The sequence below is a fragment of the Elephas maximus genome, chromosome 12 (assembly GCF_024166365.1).
Source record: "Elephas maximus indicus isolate mEleMax1 chromosome 12, mEleMax1 primary haplotype, whole genome shotgun sequence".
Taxonomy (NCBI): Eukaryota; Metazoa; Chordata; class Mammalia; order Proboscidea; family Elephantidae; genus Elephas; species Elephas maximus.
In genome coordinates this window covers 30,937,166-30,956,893 of record NC_064830.1, presented here as the reverse complement: position 1 = coordinate 30,956,893, position 19,728 = coordinate 30,937,166, and the positions used below count along the sequence as shown (strand labels likewise).

The following is a 19,728-nucleotide window of genomic DNA, read 5'->3' as shown; positions in this document are numbered from 1 at the left end:
ATGAATCTCGGGAGAGCATGCAGTTAGTTTGGCTTTAGAGGTATGCTCTGCCTTACAAGCGAAACAAAAGATATTTAACAAGTAGAGTACAGATAACAGTTTCACGTCAGAGCAAAGGCAGGAAAGAAGGTGAGATTTACAAGAGTGGCAATTAACTGTGAAACTTTCTTTACATCAGTTTCTAGTCTAACACAGATCTCTCATACTCCATACATTTAAACTAAGGCAGTATTTCTTAAATGAAAAGTATAAACAATTCCGACATGAAAGTTTAGTGATATGGAAGTTAGTGATACAATTGCAGCTGGGCCAACTTGATTGGAATCTTTGGATACAGAACTGACCATTAGTTCAAAAAACCTGTTGCCAACAAGTCAATCCCAGCTCATAGTGACCCTGTAGGACAGAAGAGAACTGCCCCATACGGTTTCCAAGGAGTGGCTGGTGAATTCCAACAGCCCACACACCTTTTGGGCAGCCGAACTCTTAACCACTGCACCACCAAGGTGTCGACCATTAGTTAAAACAAAACAAAACAAGACAAGACAAAACCAAACCAAAACAAAACACACCCGTTGCCATCAAGTCGATTCCGACTCATAGCGACCCTACAGGACAGAGCAGAACTGCCCCATAGGGTTCCCAAGGAGCGCCTGGTGGATTTGAACTACCGACCTTTTGGTTAACAGCTTAGCTTTTAATCACTAGCCACCAGGGTTTCCTACCATTAGTTAAAACCCAAAAACCAACCCCCCTGCCGTCAAGTCGATTCCGGCTCATAGCGACCATTAGTTAGGGAAGTGCAAATAAACTGCGTATTTACCTAACAGAAAAGAGATAATGCCTAGGCGCTTGCTGCGGAACTTCTTTAAGGTAATTAAAACAATGTTTTTGAGCTCTGTTATAACAACCGAGTGAAGGTTTTTCTAAGGCCAGCTGTGGGAACATTCTTAACATAAACACAACTCAGCTTTGTTTTTCAAAGGGGCAACTTTCACAGAAGCCTAATGTTAGCCTTATGGTTACTGACAGAGTCTGCAACAATGGGCTTAAGCAAAACAATGATGGTGAGGATGGCGCAGGACCGGGTAGTGTTTGGTCCCCTTGTACAGAGGGTCGCTACCAGCCAAAACCAGCTCCACGGCGCCTACCAACAACAATGGCCATCAGGAGTGTAGAAGTAAAGCCCTCAGTTTAATTTCCAAATGGAGTGCTTAATTTTAGTTCTGAAATCTCCCCAGTTAGACTTACTGGCACCTCAAAATTTAAAAGTTCCTCACACGGCTATATGACTTTTTCATTTAAAAACCAGTGTTTTAATCTTTCAGCGTGCTAGGCAGCAAATACATAAATGAACCTCAGTACTTCAGGGAGGTGCATTAAGATTTCTGCCTTATAGAAGCAGAGTAGGAGAAAAAAATTTTTTTTTTTTCCTACTCAGAGTGTGGAAAAAAGAGTGGATAAGAGAAATTCCATGCCTTGGCTGGTCTCACAGATTAACAAAGTGCAACAGGACCGTGATCCAAGCTGTATACCTTCCAATAGGCTTTGCTGAATCTACCCTAGAGAGGAACCTTCAAGATTCTCCCCTTTTCCGCTGGTTGCAGTAGTCACGGTCCTCTCTGTTCACAAAAGGGTTAATCTAGCCTTTCCTTTCCGCGTCCCACTACACTCCCGGCCCCGTGAAGCAAAAACGGCCGCGGCTGGGAAAGCTTGTCCACTGCGGGATGCCGTAGTGGCACTCTCTCAGCTGCTACGGTCCCGGGCGAACATGGCGGCCCCCGAGTCTGGGCCGGCTTTGATTTCGGGCACCGCATCACCGGAGGGGGAGGAGGAGACAATTCTCTATGATTTGTTAGTTAATACCGAGTGGCCACCGGAGACAGAAGTACAGGTAACCTAGGCTCATTTAGGACTGCGGGCAGCTTAACGCGGGCACTGCGCGGACAGAGCCACGTAGCAGAAGCCACGTAGGGGAGTCGAGTTGGGTGAGCGTAGGAGCTGGGCTGGAGCCTGTGCGGTCGTCCTGGCAACGCTGCCAAAGGCTAGCGCGTGGGCGGGGGGGGAGGTGGGCTGCAATCCCTTAGGGGGTCCCAGCGATTCCTTTTGTGCTCGGAATTCGGTTGTCGGGAGGCAGATTATCGTGCTCTGGGCTACGTATCTTCCCGTTCTGTTTCTCAGTTTTCGCTGCCTGGACTTGGAGGGGAGGCCACATCGTTGGACCTGAGGGTCCTTCTCGCATGGAAACTCTTGTTGATCCTTTTCCGCGGGCTGGCGAGGGCTGGTCAGGACTGACAGTCATCTTCTGTGGGAGAATTTTTCAGGATCCGACAGTAATCTTAACATCTGGTGGGCTGCCGCGGAGCGCGGGTTCTAACCGTGGGGCTAAATTGCGCTACTTCCTGTGTGTTTCAGCAAACACGAGTTTGACAGTTGTGTGTGTCTGTCCATGTCGGTGTGCCCGTGTCTCAGATACTGTCCTAGGCGCGGGGGTACAGAGACGAATAAAGCTTACCTGCTTTCTTGGAGATTGCAGCCCTGAGGGGAAACAATAAACATTTCTCATAATGTAGTGTAATATGCGCAGTAACAGCCGTGTGTGAGTAAAATGCCTTGGGAATGAAGAGTTTGGATGCTTTGCTAGGGCATGAGTTAGTGGGGTTGGTCACTTGTGAAACGGATCTTGGAGGTATTAGTTGTCCGATAAGGAGAGCCTCCCAGGCACAGGGTGAAGACTTGTGTGCCTCCAATCGATTCTGACTCAAAGCTACCCTGAAGGGGTGAGTGGGCGAAGAGTAAGAACCACGAATCCACACTATTCAACGAATGTTTGACTGCCTAACGTGCAAGTCACTGTTTATCTGTGAGGATGCAGGAAAGACATGGTGCACCCTGGAGTTCTCTTTTAAAAACATCTTTATAAGTGTTTCTTTACTGGAAAAACTACTCATTCTCCCTCTCATTTTCCTGTAAGGTTTTTGGTTCTTTAACCGTCTTCCCACTGGTGTTTCTGCTTGTCTCAAATAATGTGTTTTGTAGGCGGGCAGAGATCTGCATATATTATTTTTCAAGTATTGACTTAGTTTTTTGTCTTGAACAATGTTAATGTTTTGTAGGGTGTGCAGCTAAGATGCTGCTGCTGCTCCTGTTGGTTGGATCTCTATCCAATTTCTTGGATCTTTTATAAATTTCCATTCATTTGAACTAGGTAGTTAATTACAATAATGTTTCAGGATATTTATGTTATGAATTAATTAAAAAAAACTGCATCAATTTACATTGGAACCTCATAACACTTGCTTTTTTTTTTTAGTACTTATATCGATTTCTATAGTCTATTGACTTAAATTGTTTTAGCCCTTGGAAGGCAGCTTCATCTCATTCATCCCTCCCAAGGACCAAATTGTGACTTGCATGTGGAAGATCAATTCATGTTCAGTGAAACTGTCTTTCTGTTTTTTTCACCGTATGTATAGAATCACTCAGAGTTGGGATTGACACACGGCAATGGGTTTAGTTTTTGTTTTGGTACTTATTTTATATCTCTGTTGTACCTTTCTTGACAGCATATTCATGCGTTTTACTCATTGTTTGCAATGCCTAGTGTTGTTTAAACTACACATACAAAAAACCCAAACCCAGTGCCATCAGTGTTTAGTGTATACTTACAGAATTATGCAATTATTTTTCTGTGAACAAAACTTAGGCCTCTGCAGTCCACGCAAATTGGCTTGTGCTGAACTGGCAACCTGGTACGGTCTTTGTCCTTGACAGCTCATGTCTTTGGACTGCATTTTGATTTGGAAACAGTTTCCAGTCTCCTGCCTCCCCTGCAAGGTTGATGGGGATATCTTCCTATAACTCTGCCATGCTCACTTGAAATCCCACCGTCCCCAGGCCTGAGTCTACTTTTTTTTGTTTCAGTCCATAAGTAGCTTTTAAATACTGCAGTCTTGAACCCAATACTCTGAGTATAAGAAGCACAAGTTTACATGCGGTATAAGTATTACTGGAAAATCCCCAACTGAAAGTTTATTTATTTATTTTTAATAATTGCAGCCTAGAGGCAACCGAAAACATGGTGCGTCCTTTATCATCACAAAAGCAATTAGAGGTAAATACAGCTTATTTATTTTTACACGTATGATTATATAGTTAACAGCTTTCCTCCCACTATGGTTGTAACTTTGCTGTTTGAGAAAGTTTAGGGATTTTAAAATGTGTTCTTTAGATTTCTGATGTACTGAGCCTGATAAGAGTAGTAGCATGTGTGTTACTTGAGCTTAATTTGTGTATTAATTTATACACACACACACTCATTTTTAATGTGACTTGGAGCTAAAGTACAGCCTGAGTTTAATGATAATGGGTGCGTTTTCTACAAGGAATAAAGAAGATTAAACTCAATATGAATCTCAGAATATCTGTGGACATTGAAGGTAAAAAGACAGCGAGAGGCCATTTTAAGTGGTTTACATGATATTTCAGATACATCTGGTCAGCAGTATTCTTATAGAAAGAACAACATAAATTTGATTAACAAGGGCATTATTTTAACTTCTGACAGATTTTACATATGAGCTGACAAATGTCTGAGAAAGTATTGCATACTAGCCTCGTTGAGCTAGAGCTATGAGGGCTTTAGGTGCCCTGGTGGCACAGTGGTTAAGAGCTCACGCTGCTGATCAAAAGGTCAGCAGTTTGAATCTACCAGCAGCTCCTTGGGAACCGTATGGGGCAGTTCTACTCTGTCCTGTAGGGTTGCTGTGAGTCGGAATTGACTCGATGGCAATGAGTTTTTTTTTTTAAATGAGGGCTTTACGTATATTAATTAATGGAATCCTTTCACAGGACCAGAAAGATGGGTACTGCTACTGTTTTTAGATGAGGAAACTTGCCCAAGGTCATTTGGAATTTGACTGTAGGACTTTCTGGCTCCAAAGCCCATCCTTATTATTGAATTTGAGCTGCTTATAAAGAGAACATTCAGTTTCAAAGGGCTAGAGTGTTTTAAATTAACTCTAATTTTATCTTCTGATACAGGAAGCACTAGCATATTAATTTTTCATGATCACGAATACTTTGAACTTTTGAAACTTTAGAAAATGTATAAAAGTGATAACTCATTTTAGAAAATTGAGAAAATATAGGTAACCACAGATTACAATGAAAAAATTGTACCTCATCTCACTTCCCAGAGGTAATCATTGATATCCTTCCAGACCTTTTTCCATTGATGTGTGTCTAACCGTGTACACATGCGTGCATTTTAAGTGGAAGCATATAAAACATTATTTTGTAACAGGCTATTTGAGATTTTGTTTCCCACAGACTTCCACATTTTAGGTATTTGTTTTTAAAAATCTTTGCTATTGATAGTAAAATGGTAGCCTGTTTTAATTTTTACACAGATACTCTGGCTTTAAAGGGTGATTGCTGTGACTTCTAATCCAGGATTTTATTAAAGCTTCTTAGATTAAATTTAACACCTCAAATCACTTTTACTTTTTGTACTGTTTGGAGACATTTCAAATTTTTTAATAAAGCACAAACTTAGAACTTAACATAAACAAATATACGACCTTGTAAAGTTATGGTGTATACTAGGTTATATTTATTTCTCATATTTAAAAGTTGTTTTCTCCACGATTTGTTTTGTAATGACTCAGTCTACAGTATATTTTAAATTTCTGGCTAGTAAATCTAATTGGAAAATAATTCTTTAAGGACAACTAATTTATAATTGGCTTTGCTATTTCTTTTTACAGATCGTTTATTATTTTTACGCCAATACATCTGGTACAGGTGAGTCTTCAGTTCCTCAGAGAAACGGTATGAGCATTAAGTACAAAGAATATTATCCTGTTTATAATTTAAGTTTTCATAATTGAATCCCAGATCATGATATAGACGCTGACATTCAGGTGAACCCAGTTTATAAAACAGACATTTCAAACTTTGGCAGAACCTGACAATGTATCTCAGTAGGTTTAGGGTAATTTTTGTTCCCCCTGTCATTATTAAGAATATCTCTTGACTTCTGCTTTCTCTGATGTGTGTCCTCAGCCTTGTCTTGAATGCCCACCTGCTGGATCTGTAGCTTGCATAGCTTTTAAAAGACATTTTTGTTCTTATTGTTATATTGACCCTCTTGTGGTCAATATTCAATTGCTCTGTGTCAAAGAAAGTTCTTTAGGTTTCAGTTCTTGGGCACTATTAAGTTGTTTTTAGTATTAAATATATTTGCAGGCATGGTGCTAATTTTCAGCTTTAAGACGAAAAAGAAAGAATTGTTCTGAAAAAGGAGATAGTTCTGGTTGTGTAGGAATTTTTATAGAATTATTCACCACAGATTGCCTTTTCCTTGAGGATATCTAATCTTAAAAGTTCCAGAGATAATATAGTTTATAAAAAAGACCTTTGGTTTTTATCTAGGACTAGCTCCAGTGTTTTTCTGCTTTTACTCTATGTATGTGTATATATATACATGCACATATCTACATATTTACAATTTTTTACTTGTTTTATATTTTGGGGAAAGTGGGTATGATAGGGTAGAAAAGTGAGTGAGGAGAGAGGGTGGTAGAAGACAAAAGGGAGTATAAGAGATAGGCTTCTTTTTCTGAGCTTGCTGAACGTAATAGCTGCAGCTGGCTAGTCCTGCACACCCTTGATAAAAACCAACCAAACTTTTTGCCGTTGAGTCAATTCTGAATCCTAGTGACACTATGGGACAGAGTAGAAGTGCCCCATAGGGTTTCCAAGGAGTGGTTGGTGGATTTGAACTACAAACTTTTGATTAGCAGCAGATCTCTTAACCACTACACCACCAGGGCTCCCATGCCCTTCATAGGGCAGGTATACTATATGTTTGCTCAGTTTGCTGCTTGAGAGTCAGTTCTCTTGGTTATCTCTGTGGAAGGAGAACTCAAAAAGAGTTAACTGATAGAAGCCTCATCCTATGCGTAAGCACCATAAGATCAGACTTAAGTAGTTATCTTTCTGTCTCCCTTTTTCCTGAGCAATTTATTTCATTGATTTGGCCATGTTCATCATTGTACAGGTTGTGAATGTACCACAAAGTGGTTATCTAATCTCCCTCATGATGTGTTACTTTAAAAAAGGTTGTAGTTCAGTTTTTGCTCTTGAATTTGTGGTAATTAAGCCTAAAAGTTTTCGGTCCAGTATTTATTGTTCAGTGCCTTGTTTTTTGAGTATTTTTTTAAATTGTGAAATATAAATATACTGAGATTTACAAATAATAATATATTAACCTGTATGTGACCTTATCTCATGTAAATTAAAACAGTTGTTGATATTTTGCTATACTTACCTCAGGTATCCTCTCTCTTTTTATGCAAAATGTTAAAGCTCAAATCCTGTCTTCTGAGTCCTTTTTTCTCCCTTCTCCTCCAGAGGAAACTGTCACCCTCACGTTGATGGTAGCATTCATGTACATGCTTAATACCTGTATTGTAAAATATTTCTGTATCTCTTTTTATAATTTTGTTTCTATTGTTGAGAATATACACAGCAGAACATACAGCAATTCAACAATTTCCAGTGTACAAAATTCAGTGACATTGATTACATTATTTGAGTTGTGCAACCATTCTCACCCTCCTTTTGCTAGTGTTCGTCCCGCATTAACATAACATCACTGTTTCCTAAGATTCCCATCTAATCTTTCAAGTTTCCGTGGTCAACTTGATGCTATATAGATAGATCTTAAAACAGCACAATGCTCCAGGCAGGCATTCTTTACTGGTTAAGCCAAACTATTGTTTGGTTTTGAGAAGACCTAAGGGGATATTTTTGGTTTAAGGTTTAAAGAAGATCTTGGGGCAGTAGTTTCAGGAGTTCATCCAGCCTCAATGGCTCCAGAAATTCTGGAGTCCATGAGAATTTGAAATTCTGTTCTGCATTTTCCCTCTTTTGAACAGGATTCTAACGTAGAATCTTTCAGTAATGGTAGCCAGGCACCATCCGGGTCTTTCTGATCTCATGGCAAAAAAGGCAGTTGTTCACAGAGGCAGTTAGCCACACATTCCATTTCCTCCTCCAATTCCTGACTCTCTTCCTCTGCTGCTCCAGGTGAAGAGAGACCAATTGTTATGTCTTAGATGGTCACTTGCAAGCTTTTAAGACCCCAGGCACTACACAATGAGCTAGAGGTAGAACAGAAGTGCTGAACATGTTACTTAGGCCAGTTAACTGGGAAGTGCCACGGAACCATGACCCTAAACCTCCAAACCAAGGAACCAAATCCCATGAAGTATTTGGTTATGTATAAGCAGCCTCAAATGCTCTCTTTGTTGTTGATTCGTGTCAGATAATATGGTTTCCAAAGATATTTTCCATTCGGTAGTTTGTCTTTTCACTTTTTTGGTAAAGTCTTTGATGACCAAAAGTTTTTAATTTTTATGAGGTCCTATTTATCATATATTCTGCTGTTTGTGCTTTTGCTATTATATCCGATAATCTATTATGAAAAGCTAGGCCTAAGTTCGTGTCCAAAATGCCCTGCTGGGCAGGAGCTGCGTGAAGTTAGGCTGGCGGAGGCAGTGTGAGACAGTGGTGGTGACAGCCCTTTCACTGACCTGAGCGATAACGATGAGGTGGAGATGGAGGACTAAGAGAATGATGAGGACTCAGAGTCTTATTTCTACCCTTGCCCATTTGGCAATAACTTTTCTGTCACCAAGGAAGATTTGGAGAATGGAAAAGATGTAACACCGTGTCCTAGCTGCTCTCTCATTTTAAAAGTGATTTATGACGAAAATCAATTTATGTATGGAGAAATAGTCCCAGCCCCTTCCTTCCACCAACAAATAATTAGTTAAATGCTGAAGAAGGCCTTAGGAATCCAAATCTTGAACAGTTGGGAATGAGCCAAGATGGAAAAATCAAATGCAAAATTACAGGCCTCTTCATGGGAACACTTTTTTTGGCTTGCTGTTCCGTTAGAGTGTGGATTCTTTCCGTTGACAGCTACTTCATCTTTAATTAAAGAAGCCAGCCATGACGTGGCATGCCTGGTTTTCATGCTTATGACTTTGGATTACAAATGTTCCTAATTTTCCATCTGAATTTTAAAGGGAGATAATTTCAAACCAATACTTTCTTTCCCTCAGTTTCATCATTTTTATATTTGAAACCTAATTACTTCAATATCTGATAATTGCATCACCTACCTCAAAGTCATTGGCATTCCTTAACAAAAAAGGACTTGATAATTTAGATTATTAGAAGTAGCCCTTCCTTTGAAATTTGACACCACCTTCCCTGTTCTAATCTTAAGAATATTAGCGTCCTTGTCAGGGCTGTGCTTCTGGTTCCCGCACCCAGCCAGCCTTCTCAGTCTTGTCATTAGGAAAATGTTCATGTTCTAATAAGCATGCCTTGTCTGTTATACTTCAGGCATAGAGAGCTGAGTGTGGTATTAAAAAGAAAATACAGTGAGTCATGATTTCTCCAGAGCTGAAAGTTAGTTGGAAAAGAAAAGTCAAAAAGTAAAATGATCAAAGAATGCAGAGTTTTCTTGTCAATAATCTGTACATTCCTTGAAAATCAGGCAAGATAAAAAGCCAAGGGAAGAAGGAGAGGACCCAGACATGCCAACTTAGTAAGTGAAATGCTTGCGTCTGCCAGATGGGAGCAAGTAATATTTCTACGTCTGGATTTTTGTTTGCTTGTTTTTTAGAAAAGGCTGATGAAGCTGCAGTCCAGCTGGAGGTTAAGGTCGAGTCTTTATGATTTCAGCATTATCACAGTTTCAGATCACTGCTCCTGAGAGGTGAAGCATCTGTAAGAACTCTTCCATTTGCTTAAGATGAGCTTTTCTGAGTACATGTGCACTTCTAATGAACCTATAACCTAAATCCAAACCAAACCCAATGCCTTCGAGTCGATTCCAACTCATAGCGACCCTATAGGACCGAGTAGAACTGCCCCATAGAGTTTCCAGGGGGCACCTGGTGGATTCGAACTGCTAACCTTTTGGTTAGCATCCGCAGCACTTAACCACTACACCACCAGGGTTTCCGAACCTATAACCTGGAACCAAATAATACATAAACCCTTACAGAGAAATATTGCCCTGGAGAAAAATAAATACATAAACATAGGCCACCAGCCTTCCTTTAGTGCAGTGCTTAGAGTAGCAGAAATTAGAATCACATATGGAAATTTGAAAATTCCCTTTAACTTTCTTGTGTGTATAAAAAGTTAAAAAAAAGTATTGTCTAGCAGGATGTATAAGGAATGACCCCTGCAACTAGAAAGAAAAATGACTTGACAGAATATGAACATTCTGTAACTGATTGATAAGTGTGCTGCACATACTCGCTAGCAGTTAAAGTAAAACAAGGGTGTGGCCTTTTCTTTGTCTGCCAGCAGCCTGGCTATGTTTAACCATTAGGCAGAGACAGTAAATCACTGGAAGTTGTGTGCTAGAATGCTTGGGACATTACCAGAAGCATCTATGGCATGTTCTTTCTTTTTGCATACTTTTTTTTTTTTTAATAATTTCTATAGTGCTTTAAGTGAAAGGTTACAAATAAAGTCAGCCACTCACACAAAAACCCATATACGCCTTGCTACACACTCCCAATTACTCTCCCCCTAATGAGACAGCCCACACTCTCCCTTCACGCTCTCTTTTCTTGTCCATTTTGCCAGCTTCTAACACCCTCCACCCTCTCATCTCCCCTCCAGGCAGGAGATGCCAACATAGTCTCAAGTGTCCACCTTATCCAAGAGGCTCACTCCTCACCAGCATCCCTCTCCAACCCATTGTCCAGTTCAATCCATGTCTGAAGAGCTGGCTTCGGGAATGGTTCCTATCCTGGGCCAACAGAAGGTCTGGGGGCCATAACCACCGGGCCTTCTAGTCTCAGTCAGACTGTTAAGTCTGGTCCTAAGAGAATTTGGGGTCTGCATCCCACTGCTCTCCTACTCCCTCAGGGGTTCTCTGTTGTGTTCCCTGTCAGGGCAGTCATCGGTTGTAGCTGGGCACCATCTAGTTCTTCTGGTCTCAGGATGATGTAGTTTCTGGTTCATGTGGCCCTTTCTGTCTCTTGGGCTCGTAATTGCCTTGTGTCCTTGGTGTTCTTCATTCTTCTTTGATCCGGGTGGGTTGAGACCAATTGATGCATCTTAGATGGCTGCTTGCTAGCGTTCAAGACCCCAGACGCCACTCTTCAAAGTGGGATGCAGAATGTTTTCTTAATAGATTTTATTATGCCAATTGACGTAGATGTCCCCTGAAACCGTGGTCCCCAGGCCCCTGCCCCTGCTACGCTGGCCTTTGAAGCATTCAGTTTATTCAGGAAACTTCTTTGCTTTTGGTTTAGTCTAATTGTGCTGGCCTCCCCTGTATCGTGTGCTGTCTTTCCCTTCACCTAAAGTAGTTCTTATCTACTATCTAATTAGCGAATGCCCCTCTCCCACCCTCCCTCCCTCCCCGCCTCGTAACCACAAAAGGATGTTTTCTTCTCAGTTTAAACTATTTCTCAAGTTCTTATAATAGTGGTCTTATACAATATTTGTCCTCTTGGAACTGACTAATTTCACTCAGCATAATGCCTTCCAGGTTCCTTCATGTTATGAAATGTTTCACAGATTCCTCGCTGTTCTTTATCAATGTGTAGTAGTCCATTGTGTGAATATACCATAAATAATTTATTCATTTTTCTGTTGATGGGCACCTTGGTTGTTTCCATCTTTTTGCTATTGTAAACAGTGCTGCAGTAAACATGGGTGTGCATATATCTGTTCGTGTAAAGGCTCTTATTTCTTTAGGATAGATTCCAGGGAGTGGGATTGCTGGATCATATGGTAGTTCTATTTCTACCTTTTTAAGGAAGCGCCAAATCGGTTTCCAAAGTGGTTGTACCATTTGACATTCCCACCAGCAGTATATAAGTGTTCCAATCTCTCTACAGCCTCTCCAACATTTATTATTTTGTGTTTTTTGGATTAATGCCAGCCTTGTTGGAGTGAGATGAAATCTCATTGTAGTGTTGATCTGCATTTCTCTAATGGCTAATGATCGTGAACATTTCCTCATATATCTGTTAGCGACCTGAATGTCTTCTTTAGTGAAGTGTCTGTTCATATCTTTTGCCCATTTTTTAATTGGGTTATTTGTCTTTTTGCAGTATCATGTAGATTTTAGAGATTAGGAGCTGATCAGAAATGTCATAGCTAAAAACTTTTTCCGAGTCTGTAGGTAGTCTTTTTACTCTTTTGGTGAAGTCTTTGGATGAGCATAGGTGTTTGATTTTTAGGCGCTCCCAGTTATCTAGTTTTTCCTCTGCATTCTTAATAGTGTTTTATATACTGTTTATGCCATGTATTAGGGCTCCTAACGTCCCTATTTTTTCTTCCATGATCTTTATCATTTTCAATTTTATATTTAAGTCTTTGATCCATTTTGAGTTAGTTTTTGTGCATGGAGTGAGGTATGGGTCTTGTTTCATTTTTTTGCAGATGGATATCCAGTTATGCCAGCACCATTTGTTAAAAAGACTGTCTTTTCCCCTTTTAACTGTTTTGGGGCCTTTGTCAAATATCAATTGCTTATATGTGGATGGATTTATGTCTGGATTCTCAAAATTCTGTTCCAATGGTCCATGTATCTGTTGTTGTACCAGTACCAGGCTGTTTTGACTACTGTGGTGGTGTAAAATCAGGTAAAGTAAGGCCTCCTGCTTTGTTCTTCTTTTCCTATGGCATACTCTTGATGTAATGAGAAATCTCCTTGCTAGGTGGGACGCTGACACCTGCAAGTAACCCACAGCTGCTCTGCAGAAGCTCTTGGAACTAGTGACTGCTCAGATGAACAGCAGGATAAGTGAGGTCTGATTAGAATGAGCCATGAAGAGAAATGAACTCAAGTGTTAATGGCCTTGTAGGTATTGATAACATGTTAGTTCCATCTGCTGATGTTAAATTTCAAACAAGGAGACCCTCAGTATAGATCTATTCTGAGCATAGGATAAGAAAAAAAGTTGCCGAAGTCCAAACATCCCAGGAGAAAAGAAGCATAAACAGCACTAGCAATGGGTGTTCCATGATAAAGTGCAACAATAGGAATGATTTTGTCTCCAAAGCAAACGAGTTACTAAATTTGTGAACTACAAAAGAACACATCAGGATTCAGTCCTTTGTTAAGCTGCAAGTGAAGCCAGGGTCTTTTCACAGATAAACTAGAGTTCTGTGTGAGGTTTGTGCCTTTTTTTACCTAACACGTTTCTGGAGCAACTCACAACTGATTTGTAATCCAGACTCTGTCTCTTACTGGCTCTGGAATTTTTGGCAAGGCTAGTGTAGCCCTGATCTATACAATTAGGGGCCTGGATCAGGTGATTTCTAAGCTGTCAGTTATATATTGTTGGGCTTAGTAGCGTGCAGGAACAGAAACGGCAATTGAAACCTGTATAACCTCAATCTAACTAAATCATGATTTACTTTGAAAGACACTCTATGCTTCAATAACTTGATGCTGTCACACTTTGGAGTTTGAAAATTATAAAGTCAACTGGTTCTACATTCATTTTGGTGTGCACACTCAAAAGCATTTTTCTTGGACAGCGCCCAACATTTTTTGATAACTATAAATACTAATTTATTACCAGGATAAACTGTTTTGGCATGCTAAATAAAGATAAATCTAAAACAAAAACAAACAAAAAATACCAGGCCTGAGAGCATTGGCTGTGCATTTTCTTCTAAAGAATTTGTGGTTTTAGTTTTCACATTTGGGTCTTTAATCCATTTAAATTTGTTTTTGTGTATTTTTTTTTTTTTTATGAGGCATGAATCCTGTTTCATTTTTCTGCATGCGGCAGTCCAGTTTTCCCAACACCATTTATTGAAGACACTTTTCATTCCCCATTGAATGAACTTATTATACTCTTGTCAAAAATCAGTTGACCATAGATATGTGGGTTTCATTCTGGACTCTTAATTCTTTTCCATTGTTCTGTGTGTCTGGTGTTATACCAGTACCAGCCTGTTTTGATTACTGTAGCTGTAGTTTTGATTACTGTAGCTGTATAGTATGTTTTAAAATCTGGAAGTATGAGTTCTTCTATTTTGTTCTCTTTTAACATTGCTTTAGCTATTCGGAGCCTCTTGCCATTCCATATAAAGTTGAGGATAGGTTTTTCTGTTTCTGTAAAGAAGCCTATTGGAATTTTGATTAGGATTGCATTGAATCTATAGATCAGTTTTGGGTAGTACTGACATCTAATCTTCCAATCCATGAACATGGGACATCTTTCCATTTATTTAAGTCTTCTGTAATCTCTTTCAACGGTGTTTTTATAGTTTTCTTTGCATAAGTCCTTCATGTCCTTGATTAGATTTATTCTTATGCATTTTATTCTCTTAGAGGCTATTGTAAATGGTTTCCCTAATTTCCCTTTCAGATTTCTCATTGCTGGTGTGTAGAAACCCAACTGATTTTTATTTGTTAACCTTGTACCTGGCAACTTTGCCAAATTCTTCTATTAACTCTAGAAGTTTTCTTGTGGGCTCTTTTGGATTTTCTGTATATAGGATCATATCTATGAATAGAGAAAATTAAAAATTTTCTTTTCTGTTCTGGATACCTTTTATTTGTTTTTCTTGTCTTATTACTCTGGCTAGGACTTCTAATATAATATTAAATAGAAGTGGTGAGAGCAGGCACCCTTATCTTGTTCTCAGTTTCAAGGGGAAAGCTCTCAATTTTTCTCTATAGGTGTAATCTTGGCTTTTTATATATGTCCTGAATCATACTGAGAAATTTTCCTTCTATTCCAATCTTCTTTAGAGCTTTCATAAAGAAAGGGTGTTGGATTTTGTCAGATGCTTTTTCTGCCTGTATAGAGATGATCATGTGGTTCTTTTCCTTTGTTCTGTTGGTGTGGTGTATTATGTTGATTTTTTAATGTTGAACCATCCCTGCATTCCTGGGATAAATCCCACTTGGTCATGGTGTATGACTGTCTTAATATGCTGCTGGATTCTGTTTACTAGTATTTTGTTGAGGATTTTTACATCTACATTTAGAAGGGATATTGGCCTATAGTTTTCTTTTCTCTGTGAGTTATCTCATGATTATTTGTATTTTAAAGAATAGCATATATACACTGTATATATTTTACTGATACACTTTTTCATTCTGCTTTGTGTTTTCTAGTTTCCCTAATTTGCTGTTTTTCCTCCATGGGATTATGTTTATTTATTCCTCCTCTCCATCTTTTCATGTGTTAGCCCTCGATTTAGAGTGTCTGCAGACTTTCACTTATGGTGGATTGTTTCCTCATGTCTTTTATAACGGTTTTATTGTGAGCTTAAGCTTGGGAATTCTTGCATCACATGCAGTTGCAGTCCAATCTTGCATATATTGCAGGCTTGGAATTTTGACTTTTCATAGATTTCACTTCTGTCCCCCATAGACCAGAGTCTTAGGCAAAGTGAGATTCCTTAATGTCCCTCTGGGCCCAATGTGAAGTTTGTCTAGTCTTCTTTCACTTATGGTGCAGTCGTTTGAGAGTCCTGGCTTTTGCTGGAGTTTTTTCCAACCTCTGTCCTTTCTGTGGCCAAGGCTCACTTCCTGTCCCTGTGTGTAAAGACCTTCTCTTCTCTTGTGATCCACTCTAGTGTTAATTCCTTTCTCATTTTTAGCACTTGGATTTTTCCTTTTTTTTTTTCTTTTCTTGTGAGCTTGGCTGTATATTAGAATTTGTTTTTGGTATAATTGAGCCAGAATTTTTACATGTTCATAGTAGGAAGGGTTTGGTGTAAGTTCACTCTGCCATGTTACTGACACTGTAGATATCTTTTCTTGGAAAGGACATGCAATTTATATTTTTGAAACTATCACCATGTTTTCTGAAAATGGAGAAATGTATGTGGTCAAATTCCAGTTATCATATGTTGGTAACTTGGTTTTCAGTTTGTCAATATTCCGATTTTATATTCTAATGGAAAAAAAAAATCTTCTGTCTATGTAGATATAAATGCTGTTTACATTATTTATCTATTTCTATGTGTTTTTGACAATTAGGTTTTGAGCTAGCTAATGTGTTGTGCTTTCAGCCCTGCACCTTTTTTGCTCCCAGATGGACTGGTTCGCTTGGTTAATAAACAGATAAACTGGCATTTGGTACTCGCAAGGTAAGCGTGTATAAAATTCATATAATGTTTCTCTACCTGGGTTAGCTTTTAAATTTCATTATGGACATTAATTCTGGGGTCCTTTTAGCTTCCAGTCTTGATTTTTATTGTATAGGCCCGTATAAACCAATCCAGTCATATGCAGTACTTCTTCCCATGACCCTCACTACCAGAGCTAAGTCAGTTTCACAAGTTAAAGGGCACAGTCCTCCAGTCTGCCAAGTCTGCCCAGTGCCAGCCACAAACTTGGGCTCCCTATGATGGCCTCACTTCTGACCTGCTGGCTACAAATTTGAAGTTTTGCTGTACCCCCTCATGATACAGGCATAAGCCTGGAGGTCCCCAGAACCCTCCTTATTTCTGACCTGTTGGCTCTCACAACTCTCTCAATTTCAATAATTTACTAGAATAATAATAACTAATAACAATTTCAATAATTTACTAGAATAACTAATAGAACTGAGGAAAGTGCTCTACAGTAATGTATAGCAAAGTTTTATTATAGCAAAGAGGACACAAATGAAGGGGCACGTAGGGTGAGATCTGGAATGGTTCCTAGTGTGAAGCAACTCTGTCTCAAAAAAGGACATGGTACATTCCCATGTGCATGATGTTATTACCAGCCAGGAAGCCCAGCTTCTGTGTCAGGAGCCTTCATTGGAGCTTCATTACGTAGCTGTGATTGATTGCATCATGCCCATTTCCCCTGAGGTGGGTTGATATCATATTTTGGATCTTTCTGGCATGGGGAGCCCCTATCTGAGTGAGCTCATTAATATAACCTGTCAGGTCTAGAAGGAGTCCTGGTGGTGCAATGGTTAAGTGCTCGGCTGTGAACTAAAATGTTGACGGTTGGAACCCACCAGCTGCTCCGTGGGAGAAGAGACCTGATGATCTGCTCCCGTAAATGTTACAGCCTTGCAAACCCTATGGGGCAGTTCTACTCTGTCATATAGGATCGCTATGAGTCAGAATTGACTCGACAGCACACACAGCAATATCAGGTCTGGAGCCCCCTTTGATAACAAAGACCTGGGGAGTTCTAAGATTTTAGAGGTTTTCTGTCAGGAACCAAGGACAAAGACCAAATTCTTTGGGTAAGTATAATTGTAAACCCCAAAATACCCTTCATCACATATAATTAGTATTGTTTAAAAATGTAATTCAAACTGTATTGAATCATTTTCATGCTTCTGTACTCATCTAATTACAAGGTCAAAAGATGGATAATTAAAGCATGTGAAAAATTAAAGATAATTTTAACTGTTTAAAATAATTTCATAGGTATTGAAGACTGCTGCAGATATTCATAATACAATTTTTTTTCCCTTTCTCCATGAAAGCAACGGGAAACTTTTGGCTGCCGTTCAAGACCAGTGTGTGGAAATCAGGTAATTGTTAATGTTATTCATACTTGGGGTTTCATTTGAGAAGAATTTACTTGATAAACGGGAACTACGATTTTTTAAAAGAGGTTATTTAAAGAGTTTTTCCTATTAACTCAATTTTGCCAAGTATCAAGCACCAACTTAGGTCAGTTAAAAGGTGAAGGATCTTTTGCTTTCCCAGAGTAGCTCATTTGTCTTCCTATTTCCTCAGATCACCTTGCTGTCTTCTGAGAAATTTTGCTTTCTTAGTTTTTTTTTTTTTTAGGAGATGAGGTTTATCTTCGAGAACTCTGGAAATCACTCGTTTAACTAGTTATTGCTTAGTCGACCAATCGAATGCTCAGGAAGGTGAAACGCTTCATTGCTTTAAAGCTGTAGATTGAATATGGGCTTGCAAAAGACCAAGGTTACGTCATACTTAAGACCAGCAGTATTCCCCGTCCTGTCAGAGACTTTCACTGGTATTACATGCGCATCTAAGAGCTGTCTCTAACTGGGCCTTCTGTGTATTTTATTTTTTAGTGATTTCATCAGTTGTGAAAGAAAAGCAATTAACTCAGGCAAACTAGTTTGTTCTTTGGAAAATTAGCAACAGCAGACAAAACAAAAACCAGTTGCTTTCAGTCAGTTTTGACTCATGGTGAACCATGTTTGTCACAGATGAACTGTGCTCCATAGGCTGACTTTTTTTTTCTAATTGTATTTTAGATGAAGGTCTACAGAACAAAGTAGATTCTCGTTAAACGGTTCCTACCCATACTGTTTTATGACATTGGTTAGCAACCCCATGACATGTCAACACTCCCTTCTTGACCTTGGGTTCCCTATTACCACCTTTCCTGTCCCCTCCTGAGCAGGCTGTTATTTTTGGAGGTAGATCGCTGGGGCTTTGTTCTGAGGAACTGCTTAACCACCAACATTTGTGCCACCCAGGGACTCAGAGGAGATGCTCTAAAATTGAGTGTTATTCCTTTTTCCAGGAAAGACTTAATTTTTGGTTATCAAAAAAACAGTGAGGTAGAAATTTTAGGATCCCTAGATACTACTCACAGAGTTTTTGTGCTGATTCATTATTTTTGACCAAAGATAGTATTAGTGACCATTCACTTGTTGTCACACTGATTTTAGCTTTCTGTTTGTGAAATTTCTTTTTATTTAAGTAGAGCTGGACCCCTCAACTTTTGGGGGAGTAGACAGAGAGTTTGCCCCCATCAGGGCATCAGCTTCAAAAGGGGAGGCTTTTGGATTCTACTTACGACTTTTCAGGGTAGAAGCGTTTGAAAGTAATGTTGGCCATTCGGAACTATAGTGCGTAATTTGACGGTACTGTAATAGGTTCCACTGTTTTTTAAACAGTATCATTAAACACTGATTTAGCCAGATTTTGAACTTGTATTATTCATGGAAACAATATTTAGTTTGTTACGGTAACTTGAAGTGTATCTTTTTGAGAAATGTACTCATGGTGTGACTGATTTATAAACAGTAGTTAATAGTCAAAATTAATTTCCATCTTTTTCCTACAAAAGAAAAACATTAATCAATGATTGTAGTTTTAAGGGCAGAGTGTGCATGTGGGGGTGGGATTGATAGTCAGGCCCAGGAAAGAATTTGACTAAGAATTTCATGGAACTTGTTAATGGAAAAAATTTTTTTTAATGTAGTTTTATTTATTTTATTGTTGTTGTGGGGAATATACACAGCAGAACATATACCATTTCAGTAGTTTCTACATGTAGTACTTAATGACATTGATTACATTTTTGAGTTGTATGAACAGTCTCACCCTCCTTTTCTGAGCTGTTCCTCTTCATTAACATAATTCACTGCCCTTTAAAGTTGCTATCTAATTTTTCGAGTTGCTGTTGTCAATTTGATCCCATATAGATAGTTCTTAAAAGAAAGTAATGCTCAAGGTATACGTTTTTTACTAGGTAAGCTAAGTTATTGTTTGGTTTTAAGAAGACTTCAGGGGATATTTTTGGTTTAAGGTTTAAAGATTATCTCAGGGTGATAGTTTCAGAGGTTCATGCAAACTTCACGGCTCTGGAATCTTGGAGTTCATGAGAATTTGACATTCTGATTTTCATTTCCCCCTTTTGGTCTGGATTCTTGTATGGAATCTTTGATCATATTGCTGAGTAATGGTAGCTGGGCACTATCCAGTTCC

The 19,728-nt window shown here is 39.1% G+C and overlaps 1 protein-coding gene across 3 annotated transcripts in view; it reads left to right on the top strand.

Moving 5' to 3' along the window:
- Positions 1-1,723: 1,723 nt before the first annotated feature.
- NBAS (NBAS subunit of NRZ tethering complex) overlaps positions 1,724-19,728 on the top strand; it is a 452,886-nt gene continuing 434,881 nt past the window's right edge. For all 3 annotated transcript variants that reach the window (XM_049903481.1, XM_049903480.1, XM_049903479.1), the window contains exons 1-5: positions 1,724-1,894; positions 4,060-4,114; positions 5,769-5,805; positions 16,093-16,170; positions 17,514-17,561. In XM_049903481.1, coding sequence (XP_049759438.1) covers positions 1,772-1,894; positions 4,060-4,114; positions 5,769-5,805; positions 16,093-16,170; positions 17,514-17,561 — 341 coding nt within the window. In that variant the 5' untranslated portion in view covers positions 1,724-1,771. The remainder of the gene's footprint in view (positions 1,895-4,059; positions 4,115-5,768; positions 5,806-16,092; positions 16,171-17,513; positions 17,562-19,728) is intronic.